General features: G+C 42.0%; 1 protein-coding gene across 11 annotated transcripts; it reads right to left on the bottom strand.

Annotated features, from left to right (window-relative positions):
* Positions 1-238: 238 nt before the first annotated feature.
* brsk1a (BR serine/threonine kinase 1a) lies at positions 239-14,124 on the bottom strand. Of its 11 annotated transcripts, none has more exons than XM_071462261.1 (19): positions 12,810-14,124; positions 12,547-12,641; positions 12,212-12,297; positions 11,617-11,757; positions 11,080-11,196; positions 10,794-10,827; positions 10,230-10,298; positions 9,982-10,128; positions 9,225-9,256; positions 8,897-9,061; positions 7,974-8,071; positions 7,107-7,260; positions 6,922-6,982; positions 5,173-5,803; positions 4,917-4,965; positions 4,659-4,782; positions 4,113-4,323; positions 3,659-3,748; positions 239-2,977 (listed from the first exon to the last, which is right to left on the bottom strand). In XM_071462261.1, exons 1-19 carry the CDS (start codon positions 12,892-12,894, stop codon positions 2,778-2,780), a joined length of 2,589 nt encoding a protein of 862 aa, XP_071318362.1. In that variant the 5' UTR covers positions 12,895-14,124; the 3' UTR covers positions 239-2,777. The 11 variants fall into 11 exon arrangements, with proteins under 11 accessions (XP_071318362.1, XP_071318360.1, XP_071318368.1 ...); XM_071462259.1 differs by having other exon boundaries at positions 239-2,992; positions 3,662-3,748; XM_071462267.1 differs by having other exon boundaries at positions 5,173-5,449.

Here is a 14,124-nt window from a genome sequence, read left to right as displayed (position 1 = left end):
AAGAATTTACTTTAATACTCAATTTTTACAGCTACTTTGCCACTTTCATCTTGTCTGAGAGTATTGACCAATTAATTTTGTGTTTTTTTTAAATATAATTTCATGTTACAGCAAATAATACAAATAATGTTTGTATCCAGATGGTGAAACTATTGTATGCTGTAACTTTCTCAGCATTAAGCACAAGGCAAAAGAAACAGCCACACAAAATGGACACCATTTTAGCCCAGAAACTAAATACACACACACATGAATTTAGGGTTTATTATTGTAACCATAACAATAAGGTGGATCTCTCTTTATTTTGACCATCAATTCAATCATAATTGTTCTTTTTATCACAGGCAATAGTTATAATAGTGCACTTTTTATATTTAAATTATGATACAGACATTTCTTTTTTTAAACACCTTATTCTACTGACCCATATGAATGGAGAATAGTTTACAATCTTAGCCAGAGTTGGGCCAATGAAAGTGAAGGTGATGTGGTGATGAGACAGATGAAACTGATGACAGTGAGCAATCATAAGGTGTGTGCAGACAGTGAGGCAAACAACTTCATACAGTTTCTCTTGTGACAATGGCTACACAACAGGTAAAGAGGCGGACAGACAGGTCAAAGGTACAAGGCATAAAAGCAAGAGGTGAAGCGAATTAGCAAGCATTCAATGCGTGTGAGAGAAATTATGTGCCTGTTAGGGTTTGGCAATGTTAATTAATTCAATATTCTTAGGTCAGTCAAAATCTCCATACCTACTCAGCTCAAAATGCATCGGCTCACTCTCCATCAGCCATCATCCACCCGTCTCACACACACACACACACACACACACATTCCAGTTACCAGAGATAAGCGTGACAAAAGAGATGTGAGCTCTAAACAAAGATCACTGGTGAAGTAAGACTTGTCAGTACTGCTATCAAAGTTGTTCTTTTGCATGGAAAGAAGCGCACAAAAAAAAAAAAAAAGAGTGGGTAATGAAATATGAAATAGAACAGGTTTCTTGAACTGGCTTTTGATATATTTTTTGTAAACAAATACATGACACAAACAACCATGTGACCAAATAAATAAATAAATAAATAAATAAAAATAAATAGGTGAATAGATAAGTGGACAAATACAAAAACTACAATAAAAAAAAAAACAACCCTGTAAAATAAACAACTGTAGCACTGTGTATCTCTCTGAAAACATTCTGCACTTTTGTTGCATATTGTGCTGTATGGAAGACTGGTGATGAACATTGACTAGTCTGATAGTGTACTGGAGTAATACGTGACTGTCCGAGTTGCTACGTCTGTTTGCCGAATGGTGCGACTCTCGGTGATGAGCGTGGGTGCAGTGATGGACTACTTGGCTCGTTGGTGAACACTGAAGTGAGGAGCACGGGGTTAGGACGCTCTTTGCTTGCTTCCCATTCTGAAGTCCTGTTCAACAAGGAATTGACATCGCACGCCTTCGAAGTCCGGCATTATGAAAATGTCCATTGATGAATAGTTCCTTCGTGTGTGTGTGTGTGTGTGTGTGTTTTGTTTTTTTTTTGATTTCTTTTCCTTTTATTTTGTTCTGAGTCAGTACGTGAATACTATGGCAAAGGAGAAAAGCTCGACAAGAAAGGTGGCTTCTGTTTGATCCACAGGTCAGGAATGTTCTTCTCATTCAATCTGGGCACAAACAGCTGTGATGAGGTTCATGGAGCTATTCACGCATAGTTTTTTTTTTTTGTTTTGTTTTGTTTTTTTTCATATAGTAATGTTCATATTTCTGTTCAAATCAAAAATACTTTTCTTCAGAGCAACAGGGGTCCAATGCAAAAATCTTAGATGCATTGTTTCATATTGTCTCTGAGTAAAAACAAAATACAAAAGAATCAAAAACATTTAACTTGAAACAAATGCCTGCCAAAGAGCAACTGGTCAGCTTCCACCTTCTAACACTGCAGAGTGTTTTCAGTTACTGTCTTTACTGCTATCACTGTGCTACTGACATCTTCAAAAGAAATATGTAAACATAAATACAAACTAAATAAAAAAATATTTATTTTTTCACATTCACTTACTTAGCTTACTTTGTTGGTTTTCTTTACCTCAGGAGAAGACGCTGCAGGATGTCGTTTCTCCTGAGACAGTCAGGACCTTTAGTTCAGCTCGCCAGCGCTCACTGAAGTGGTAGCAGGTTGCTAACTCTTAAGGGTTCATCTTCTGAGATACATCTACATGTCTTTCAGTATGGATCGGTAACTGCGTGTTGCTTGATAGTGATATGAGTGCACTGGTTAATTTTAAGAGTAATCTTGAGAACCATCACAAGACTATTATTTCTTTTTGGTGTCAGATACTGTATTACAATGATATGGTAGACTACTCTATCTGATCATGTCAGCATCCTTTAGCAGGCTGAGTTGCTAACTGGCATGCACATTAGCACTTCAAAATTCCTAGTTTGATCTGTGAAGCTGTATCTATGATGGATACCAAACTGCTCATTCACATATTATTTTTTTCGTTGAAGGGTGATTCCCTAACACTTCTTTCTCGTTTAAGAGTAGGAATCCTGGTGATCCAAAAGATCAAGAGAATGTTGAGTTGGAAAAAAAAAAAGGATGATGGAGGGGGAAAGGCTCAATCCTTGCTATGGTCAAGCACCTTCAATAACTTAGTCAAGGAAGAATAGGAGTAGCTCATGGCTTGCAGGGATACTTGAAGATGAAGTTATACTGTCTTCTTTCTGGTGTAGTTCAGGCATCCTGCTGCATGGTCTCACTTTCTAGCCTACGGTTGGGACTGGGTTCCATTGGAGGACAGCAGTCGGGTTCTCTCTTTTGCCGAGCCTCTGCGCTGCAGAACTCCCCCGCTGCCTCCTATGCCTCCGCCATCTGTTCGGTCGCCCCACTCGCACCTGTCGCCCCCACCCTCGGAGCGCCTCGAGTTTTGGCGGGTGGGGGTCCCATGGGGCCGGCCATTCTTCTCATCTGGGAAGGGATCAGGAGAAGAGGACAGGAAAGTCACTCTTAACGTATACATTCTACGGTGTCTAAAGGTTTTTAGTGCCTGAGCCTGAAAAATTAGCACCATCCTTTCTCTTTCTACAAGTCGGTTGTTTAATTGAGGTGGGAACTGCTGTTCTCCCCTGGCCACTATTGATGGGGACAAAAAAAAGTAGTGAGAACAACCATGTCTCTAGCCTCTGCATTAGATGATATCAAGCACATAGTACTGGAAGTTAATGTTGATTACACACAAACCACAGCTTGAAAGAAATTAAAAACTGCTTGGACCAAAAATTAAATATGTACAGGGGCAGAGAGCTGAATTAATCGGGCTGCAGATATGATTGGCTTTGGACAGAAACTACTGAAAACAGCATCTTCCTCCTCAGTAAATATTAAAAGATGTTTCCAGCATGGGGAAAGAATAATGGGTCATGTGGTCATTTAACATTAAATTTAAGATATTTCAAAAGAAAGAAATGGGTGTTCATTTGCAGATATGCAGAAGAAACATTAAAGAAGTGTCTAACATTAAACAATGCTGTCCCAGTACGTACCTAAAAGTAATGTAAAAGGTGGAAAATGTTGATTTGTTTGATGTTTTTTTTTTTTTTTTTTTTTCCCTACTTGGGCGTGTGAACAAGTGTGTGTAAGCAGTCTCACCAGATAGGGCTTGCACCATGGGCTGATCATGGGAGCTGAGAAGCTGAGCTTGAATCGTTTCCACCACTCGTCTGAACCTGCGACTTGGACCTGGAGATGAACCAAGGCACGCAGATCTAACAATGACTGTGTATCACTCCAAATATAATGATGTTTGTGCCAGTCAAAACCAAAACTATGCTATTTTCAGGCCATATTTTGCCGTGTTTATTGATATTTTTCAACAAACACCTTTTTTTTAAATCTAGAAAACCAAGCCAGATTTCTCAGATGTCTACACAAAATCCAGCCTGATAAAACTCTCATCATCACTCTGCCAGAAAGGGATTAAACATATTTCCCAAAATGTCAAACCTTTGTTTGTTGGTACAACTAAAACTACACTCAAAATATTCATATTTTTTAAGTTTAACTCAATTTCTAGTTAAAGGGGTTAAACATCAACTCCACTTGCCTGATATGAGGGTGAACGTCACGCTGTAGATTCCTGTCTCCCTCCTGCTCTCTCTCTCGGTCCTCTCCCTGTCCCGCTCCCTCTCGCCCTCTGAGAAGGCAATGTCCACCTGGAACTTGACGGGCTTCTGGAAGACGGAGGGGCCGCCGGAGGACTTGTACTCGGCCCGGAAGCTGGTCTGGGAGAGGACGCTGTGACTGAGCGATGGGATCTGTGTGGTGGGGAGACAGAGAAGAAGCAGAGAGACCGACAGACTTACGAGGCGGGAGAGGTACGGGGGCCAACGTGAGTATAGGGAGACAAAGGGCGAGGGTGAGGAGAAGAGAGAAAGAGTGAGCCATTGCTGTGAAAGCAAAGTGAGCCATTAACGTGCAGCGAGTGAGCAAGACTGAAATAAAGAGAAAACTGAAATAATGAGAGAAATGACGCGCGTGCCGTATGAGAGTGCACGTGAATACCTTGCAGCTTTGCCAGTGAGAGCCATGCTTTCTACAAACAAGCTTTGACAGTGAGAGGTGTGAGAGACAGACCGCATCGGATACTCACAGACAGGAAGGCGTGCACAATGTCGGCTTTGACAGAACTCAGAGGTTTGTCTCTGATGACCACAAAGATCTGCTCCTCTTTCTCCAAGCCGATAAAGTTTCCAAACCAGGACTTCTTAGCCAGCCTGGAAGCCAGACAAAAAATGTTGTGTGAGCAAATATACACAGCCAAGGAAAACATCTTAGAGCACAAAGACACAGGTTTATTCAGAGAAAACAAGTGATACCTCAATACTTTATCTTAAGGACTGTGACTTACTCAGGGCTGGATTCTGGTGTTAGACTGGACATGTCATCTGGTGTAGGAACTACAAGAGACAAATCTGTGTTAAAAAATCAAATTGGTGTAAAGTATTAGACCTTCAGCTTAAAGCTGGATGAAAGAAATACTGAGATATAATTGCTTGATTATGGAGATCTAGAATACTGTCTTCTGAGAAGATTAGAGAAAGTAAGAGTAGAGGAAACCTTTTGAAGCTGATGATCAATGCATGTCCGACACGTGCAGAACTCACCTTGCAGTTTACGGCGATGGAAGCGAGGTGAGCCCAGCAGGTTGTTCTTGAAAGAATTGAGGCGAGTCCTCCAGTGGGCAGAGCTGCTGGCCGCCATGCCGCTTCCCCCTCCTGGGCTTGACGGTGGGGTCAGCGACAGCGATCCCACCCCTCCCCCTCCCTCCGCCCGCGAGGAGGATGAGGACGAGGAAGAGGAAGGCGGGGTGGAGGAGGGGTGGTGAGGGTGGTGGACAGGGGTGCCCAAGGGTGTGGGCAACGGAGAGCCCTGGGGAGTCACCTGCGGCACAGAGTGGGCAGAGTTTGGGTAGAAGCTCTTAGTCACTGACTTTAGGACAGAGGACGAAGGGAAGAAGAAACGGGGGATGGGTGACAGGAGCGGAGAAGGGGAGGGTGAGCGGGAGGATGGGTTGTGCAGAGGCAGGGATTTGATGGGCTGCAGATGGGGTCGGTCGGCGGGTCCCTTGGTGGGCAGGGTCTGGGTCTTTGGGTTGGGGGGAGCTTTGGGCTTGTCATGAGCCCGTGCCGAGCGAGGAGTACTGGCGCTTCCCTGTTTGGGCTCCTTTGTGAGGGGGGTAGCGGTGGCAGAGGTGACGTCTGATTGGCTGAAAGTGAAGACGGGGCTCTGATAGGACTGGGGAGTGGGTTTGTGGGGTGGGAGAGATGGAAAACAAGAAAGAGAGGGGATGGAACATGGAGAAAGGATGGAAATGAATATCATGCTTCATGACAAAAGAGTGCAACTTGTGAGTAGTGAAAGTGTCAAATGACAGTATATATAACAGTGCTGACTATGAAAGTTTTCATTTCGGCCCTTGAGTATTTTGTATGTGCTATTTCTATCTGAAGTGAGTGAGGGTTTAGTGACAGTTGTGGTAGCGACAGGGTTAAGAATGCAGCGACAGAGGACAGTGGCAGTGAAGGAGTTACTGTACCTTTCTAATAATAAAGTAATAATAATAATACACTTAATATGTCATTTAATCCCATAATATATAATCAAATTTAAATGTTTTATCTTCATTTTCCAAACAACTGTACAAACAGTTAGTCCATGCATGGTGAGGAAGAGAAGTGACATGAAGACAATAAAAATGCCCCGCAAACCTCCTGCTGGGTGAGCCATTGAATCTGAGGGTCTGGTATTGTGATGATGTGCAAAAATGACAGAGGAGCTTGGTAAATGGAGATCTTAGGGGGTTGTGAAGTGTGGTCAGAATTTTTTTTTTTTTTCTATCAAAGCAGGGTTGGCTGATATTGGCAAAAAAAAGATGTGATAAATATCACAGCATACTGATATTAATAGTTTACAATATAATTATTAGTAAAGCATTCAGAATTACATGTTAAAAGTTAAACACATGTGTCAAGAACTAATTCTAGTTAGAATACTGTTAAAACTCAATCTATCTTGAACTGATAGAACTGATTTATTGGCCAGATTTATCTTAACACAAGTGGTTTACAGTGCTGTTGTCACCAAGGGTCTATTCCATCCAAATTGAACACAATGCACACTGTGGGTCACAGTGCAAATGCTAACCATGTTGGTTCTGCCGCTTAGAAAACACTGCAGCACATGAGATGAGTACTGAGGCTTTAACTGTTGAGCTGCTATGTTACAGGAGGAAGTTAAATAATACATAATCATGTTGTTGTAATGCATGCCCGTATCATGTGCAAGGATAGTGAAGGTAATCGGAGCAACAACAGTGTGTGGAGTTTGTTGAAAGTTGGCCAAGAGGCCCTTACCCTGGGACTGCTGAGAGGGCTGGAGGACAGACCAGTGGAGGCTCCACTGACTGAGCGAGACCTGACAGAGACCAGAGGTCAAAAGATCGTTAAAAAAAATAGTACATATGTCAGACTGAATGCATTCTTGGTATGCAATGTTTAGATTGTGTGTACTTTATATGTGTAAGCATAATATACAGTACCTCTGGCTGTGTGCAGCTGTGTCCAGGGCCCTGCGAGGCGGGGTGGGAGACCCCTGTTCAGTAACACTCAGCACCTCCAGGCTTTTCCTCTCAGGGCGGCAGCGGCCGTGACGCGTCAGCATCGGAGAGTCGACACGCTTTCGTGGTGGGTCTGCTGAAGAGCACCACCATAAAGTTGTTACAGGGTTTTACCAACATCAATCTCAGCAGCTCTTTGCAGCTTAAGATGCATTTTTTACCACCATTATATGATATGTTATGTAACTGCCATTAAGCAGCGGTATTATTCAACTGTTTCTAATAAGCCCTATTGCTCCCTGTTTGTCAGAGATGTCGCTGCATCCTCACCATCCCTCTCCCCGTTGTCAGTCCATCACTGTGCATTTATTTTCTCTTTTGCAGTTCTGAAAAGTATGATCGTGTTGAAAGTGATTTTTTCCACAGGCCTTTCGCTCACTGCGCCATCTGTGACCATGATAAACTTAGCTTCATTTGCACTGGCAGAATGGCTGCCTTCTCCCAGTTTTGTCCCATAGAGAAATTCTGCAGATGTCCTGCTAAGTCTGGTTTGAACATTGCAAATGACAAAAGACTTATTGTTGGTAAAATATTACACATACTTCCATAAAAATAAAAAAATAAAAACACAAAGCTAGAGCAGTCTTTTGCCAACAAAGCCGACATATTCCTTCATGTTCACGAGATCACAGTGCAAATTACTTCATTTAAAATCTCAAATAACCTAAAATGAATTGGCAGAGGTCATGAGTACCTGCCTATAGCACCAGACTTACATACAGTGGCACAATTGCTTCTCAGAATCTGAGGCTGAGAAAAGCAGCTTCCTCCTGCCCCCTAATGACTGACCTACGTCATTGCGCGGAGGCAAGTCCTCATCCTCATAGCTGGGGTAGCGCTCTTTCCTGTCCAGCAGTAGGTAATAGATCATCTTTTCCTGGTTTTCTCTGAGGAAAAACAAAGCAAAGAAAGAAGCTCAGCATACAGCCACATACATACTCTTTCTCATGCTATGTTCCTAAGGCTGAATACAGACTGAATACATCATAACAAGATGACAAATGCAGACTTTTCTGAGCATAAATGTATCTTTAGAAGCCCTCAGCGTCACTTCCTTGTGATAAACCCTTTTGTTTTTTACTTTGAAGCCGACAAGGAGCACTTGACTGCACAATCACTTTGATATTTGTGAGTCTAGATGATATTTTTTGGGCAGGACACTGTCACAGGTCTTATCCTCTGGAGGATCTAGTCCCTAAATTTGGACACTACTTCAGAACATCCACCATCTTGCAGGTTTTAACGCTGAGGTAAATAAGTCAACATGACTCAGAAGAATGTGGCATGATGGAGAGGAAACCGTATCCCTCCCCTGCTATTAGACAGCACTCCAAATGTCTGTCCATGATACAGAGGGGTCAATAAAAATCAGATGCTCACACTCATTAAGTACATTACTGGGTAACCAGAATAAAAGTAACTCCTGTACACAACCCAATACAACAGTCATGAAATAGGTGTTACATTTGTATTATTGACACTGTGCTACTATGTTTTTAAATTTCTCCTACTACACAAATGTAAATCAGCTAGAAAAAACTATAAAAAAAACATTTGATATAATGCAGTATAACCTCAACAACAACTAAGGGAGTGGTGTGTTTATCGCACTATGTTGCACAAATGTTGTGAATTTGTAGTCACTCAGCACACAATCAGGCACTCAGAAACACAGTCATGTTTAGAGTTGGAAAAAAACCAGAACAGCTTACTCTTCACATTGCAAGTCACGTGTGAGCTTGACTCGGTCCCGGAAACAACCCAGCGAGTGCATGCTGTCCAACACATCTGGGTCCAGCTCAGTCAGGGACAAGATTCGCCTCACACACACTCGCCTGGGAGGAGGCTGCTCAGGACACGGCTCATTACGACCACCCCTGGGAGCCACACGCGCACACACACACACACACACACACACACACACACACACACACACAGAACACATAATGAAGAACACATGAACGGCAAATAGAACGTATAATGCGTATATATATTACTTTAAATGAGCGTTTCATTCAACGGTCGTGAACGTATACTCACTGATACCAGGCGTGTTTCTGGATGGCCTCTAGCTGTAAGGGGTGACAGGGCAGATGGGGCCATTAGTTACTACAGTCTGTTAACAGCCAGATGGCCATAAAGCTATGCTGTGTAAACAGTTCACTACAGATCTTTTTACAGGCAGAAAAGACACCTCATCAGTTCTGAATGTTGTGTATTATAAATAACAATTCATCATTTTGCAGTGTTTATTGTTTTTAAGAATGTTATAGACAATTATAAATTTGATGCTGGTCACAAAGACTGACATTGTCCCAAATATGTAGAATAAGATCTGTGTTCCCCAAAACTTCCTTAACAGCTGACATTAACATGCGCCCTTCTGATTGTACTTTTATTAAAAATAAAAACATAAAATCCTGGTGCACTGAATGCACTGATGATACAATCACTTGATGTACATGAAACTTTGTCTTTTAATACCTGTGAACTATGAAAATTAAAATGCTATAGGGCAGATCTGGCTACAAAATGCAGATGCAAAGACAGGCTGGCAAACCAAAACGTGAATCAAAGCTGAAAATGATTATTATATTAATGACAGCAGTCTAATAAAGCTGCTCTCTTGAATCCCAGTCTATTCAAAAGAAAGGAAGTAGAGGCAATCCTAATTCAACCTGGACAATTTAACACAGGTGTAAATCTGACTCAAGTGTCTGCATATGAGACGTGCATTAAGTCCAGGAGATTAGGTGCCATTCGAAACCCCTGCTATGGTATGAGCACAGTCTCGTACCGTGAGCCTCTTTTCAGGGTTGACCTCAATCATGCCCTTGAGCAGAGACTGGCAGTCCGGGGGGATGAAGTGGGGCATGTGGAACACCCCGCTCTTCACCTTCTCCAGGAGCTGGCGTAAATTGTCATGGTCAAATGGCAGGGCACCCTATAGGAGAACAGGAGAAAATAGATGTGAGAAAATAAGCTTGAGTAAGAACTGCAAACACATTTTGGGGGGGGGGGGGTTGAAAACAGGAAAAAACTTACCACCAGTAGAGCAAATAGGATGACCCCACAGCTCCACACATCTGCTCTCCGCCCATCATATTTCTCCCCCTGCCAAACACAATCCCCATCAATTCATTCACCTCTGACTATGTGAAAACACAACTGAATTGATTAATTAATTAATTAAATTCACTGAGATAATTTCATCTGATTTAAGGCTCATTAAAGACTATAATCTTTCATCTTTGAAAAGAAATCTCCATTAACAGAAGCTGTAATCCATTTTAATCCAGCATTTAGTCAATCTCAGACCAACACACCATGGAGCCATCTTTTCATTGATAGAACTGGGTGATCTTCTTGTACGCTGAGTACCCTCAAGATCCACTCTTACTAAAGATAAGCCTTGTTAAAAACAGAATCTGTGTTTCCATTAAGACTTATTAATTATTCCTCCCGATTTTGAAACAATTAGTGATATCTTTGTTTTAACTCGTGTATCTTTGCAGCTATGTCTTTGCCTCTAAATTAATAATTTCATTTGGTAATTTTTACTACAAGCCAACATTTGGGGAAGACACAGAGCAAGAGCAGGACTCTTACCCGTATGACTTCTGGGCAGGCATAATGTGGTGATCTGAAATGAAAGAGAAACGTGTTAGAGGCAACATTTCAAATCTGGAAAAATGGACAGTAATTCTAGTCAAATTAAAGCAGTATGAAAATGTGTGCGTGGTCTGCATTCTGTATATAGTCACAGCTATCACTGTTGATGTGATGTCTTCAGTAACTTGTTTACTCTTTGTTGTGAAGAATATATTACATACTATGAATATATTTACATTCCAAGTCCCTGAAATACAAAATATGAAGCTTTGTTGGTACTCACCCACAGCTGGTCTCTAACAGACTGTCTCCCACCTGTAGGGAGGCCATGCCAAAGTCAGCGATGCGGATGTTGTTCTTCTCATCCAGGAGCAAGTTCTCAGGCTTCAGGTCTCTGTGACTGCACACACACAACAGAAACTTTAAGTCTCTGCTTGACTGCAACCACAGGGGCTTTCATATTGGTTCATTGTAGAGAATCACAAGTTTTTCCACTCATTTATTTCTTGATTCCAAAGTACACAAAAAGTCAAAAAGAAATTTAAGAATTACAAGTGTCTGCAAACATCAGGTGAGTAAGAAAGTATCTAAGATACATTTTTGACGTTGCTGACTAAGGCAGCAAGAACTTCTGCCTTATTCTGCCATGACATGTTAATTGTTTCAGGAGAAGGGTAATCAACAACAGTGGAGCAAAATGATTTCATTTCTTTTCAGACCAGAGGCCTCCAAACAGCTCGATAACTTAGCAGAGGCACCCAAACAATCCCCCTGACCCACACCCCAATTTAAGAACCACTGCCTTTATGCAAAAACCAACCAGATGGAATGACTGTGGCAGAAATCCAAAGCTGAGATGATCTGCCTGAAGAACTTTCTGGCCTCTTTGGGAGTCAGCCGGCCTTTCTTCACCAGGTAGTCAAACAGCTCTCCTCCTGACACATGCTCCAACACCAGGTACCTGCCAGCATACAGGGAAAACAGTGTGAGCTCAGTCCTTCATCTCTAAGAAACAGGAGGAGGACAAAGGGAATAAATGAAGAAAAACTCTAACCTCAGACTCTCTATCAATTTATGATGTTGGATTCTAGGACCGCAGTATTGAGATTGTAATTTATCTTTTTTTTATTTGCTTACTCTCAGCCAGCTTACCGATCTACCCAGGCAGCTGTTTTATAACACTGCTAAAGCATTTTCTAAAGTATTTTTCCTCAAGATAGATCAAAACCTTTTTTGGTATAAGATGAAGGAAAAGTGAGAATTATTAGTGATGAGAGCAGATTATTATAGTGCTTAGAGTAATATCTTTACCCATTCCACTCCAAAGTTCAGTACCCAGCCTGAAAAAAAAAAGAAAGCATGCAAAGTGCAGTGAGCCCAGTTGTGAGGCTCTTTTGAGCGCGGAGGGAACTCACAGATATTTGTTATTCTCGTAAACATCATGCAGCTTCAACACATGCGGATGCTCAATCAGTTTCAGAATGGCAATCTCCCTCTCAACCTGGTGAGAGAGAAGAGACGGACACAAAGAAGGAGAAAGAGAAAGAGATGAAGATGCTAAAGCAGAGGACACCAGGCGGTCAGTGTCATTTTTGAGGCAACAGAGTTGGGGTTAATTAATACACTAATACAGAAGTTAAATATAGGTAATACGGAGTAGCTTACGTACAGCGTAACACACTTTGCCATATACAAAATTAGCTTTGTTACTGTGTATGTGAGCAACAGCCTCAACAGCGTCATACTGTACCTTCATCAAGACTGACTCAGACAGCTTCTCTCTGTTGACTATTTTGATCGCTACCTTCTGACCCGTAATACAATGGACCCCCAGCTTGACCAGTCCTGAAAGACAAGAATGAGAGAGGCACAAATAAGAACACAGGCAGGCACAGAACATAGAAAGAGGTCTCATCTACCGTGTTTAGTCTTACATGAAATAGCAGCTTTAAATCATTTTTCAAATTTATAGAAAGTTTTATCATTAAAAAAAAAAAAATCAGGTGTACTCACCTGTCTGCCCCTTTCCCAGTGTTTTTTCCAGTCGATAGGGCCCAACATATTGAGCTGACTGACTTAGAGACAGTTCCTTACTCATACTGCTCTGCCTGGAGGCTAATACACCACTACTACTACTACTATTACTACTACTACTACTACTACTACTACTACTGCACTGTGATTATTGCAATTACTTTGATATTATACAGCTTACTGTAGGATACAAGACGGTGCTCAACTTAGAATAACGACCAGTTTTTATTTCAGTGATAACACTGCTACTCTGAAGTCACTGGGTGAACATGATTTACAACATCTGGATGATAAATGAACAGTCCTCATCTAATCCCGGGAAATAAACAAAAAGCTGAATATCTCTGAAGCATGTATAACATTGATATTTAACAGAAACAGCTTGCTAATGGCAGACTAAAGCGGAGAAACTGAGGTGCCAGTAAGTTACTAGGCTGCTTTATGCGTTAAATACAGACAACTACCATAAAGATAAACATGACAAGGTAAGAAAACCAATGAGTTTTACTTCTGTACATCAGCTTATTTGTATAACTTGCACCTTGTTGTATGTTTGACGTTAACTATATGCGACGGTTAATAAGAAAATTAACGTTGACGTTATATAGCCTTAAAACAAGCAGGTTATTGTCATTTGGTGGTTGAGTCTTGCAACAAACCTGCAAATACGTCAAGTGGATGTTAGCGCTGTAATTCAATCAGTTTTATCCTCTCTGTCAGGCCTATTTTACAGGTGCAACGACATGCTATTTTAGCCTCGCCGCCGCTCTCCCACACAGCAGCGAGGCTAGCTTGGGTTAGCCTCAGCGCCCGGACCAACGGCCGCCTGTCAAAAAAACCGACACCTCCTGAAGTTTCTGGGCATCGCCAAAAGGTAAGACTCATCGGACGGCCGCCGCATCCTCACAATATTTCGAGGTGAAACGCGTATTCCTCGCAAAGCAACCATCTTTAGCGTAGCGTAGTCCTCCCCCTCCCTGTCTCTCTCCCCGTCTCTCCCTCTCTACATCTCTGCAAGTAGCGGATCACAGCATCTTCATCGTCTCTCCTTTGGCGTGTCCTCCTCCCTCACCGGCGGATACACAGGTGAAAAAAAAAACAAAAACACAAACCCCACAGAGATCCGCAGATCAGCCCGCACTATTATCGACTGCCTTATCCCCCTCCTCACTTCTGATTATAGTTCACGCAGGGTAAAGGCCCCCCCTGTATTATACTCCCTTCGGTTTTCTTGCCGTAAATCGATATTTTCTCTCTCCTCTTCCTTCCTTCGTCTCACTCGCATCAGCATCCG

This window comes from Trachinotus anak, unplaced genomic scaffold (genome assembly GCF_046630095.1).
Source record: "Trachinotus anak isolate AG129_WGS33_773 ecotype Australia unplaced genomic scaffold, CSIRO_AGI_Tana_v1 ptg000025l, whole genome shotgun sequence".
NCBI classification, from domain to species: Eukaryota; Metazoa; Chordata; class Actinopteri; order Carangiformes; family Carangidae; genus Trachinotus; species Trachinotus anak.
The sequence above is the reverse complement of the archived record's forward strand: the minus strand, read 5'-3'. Positions and strand labels throughout refer to the sequence as shown.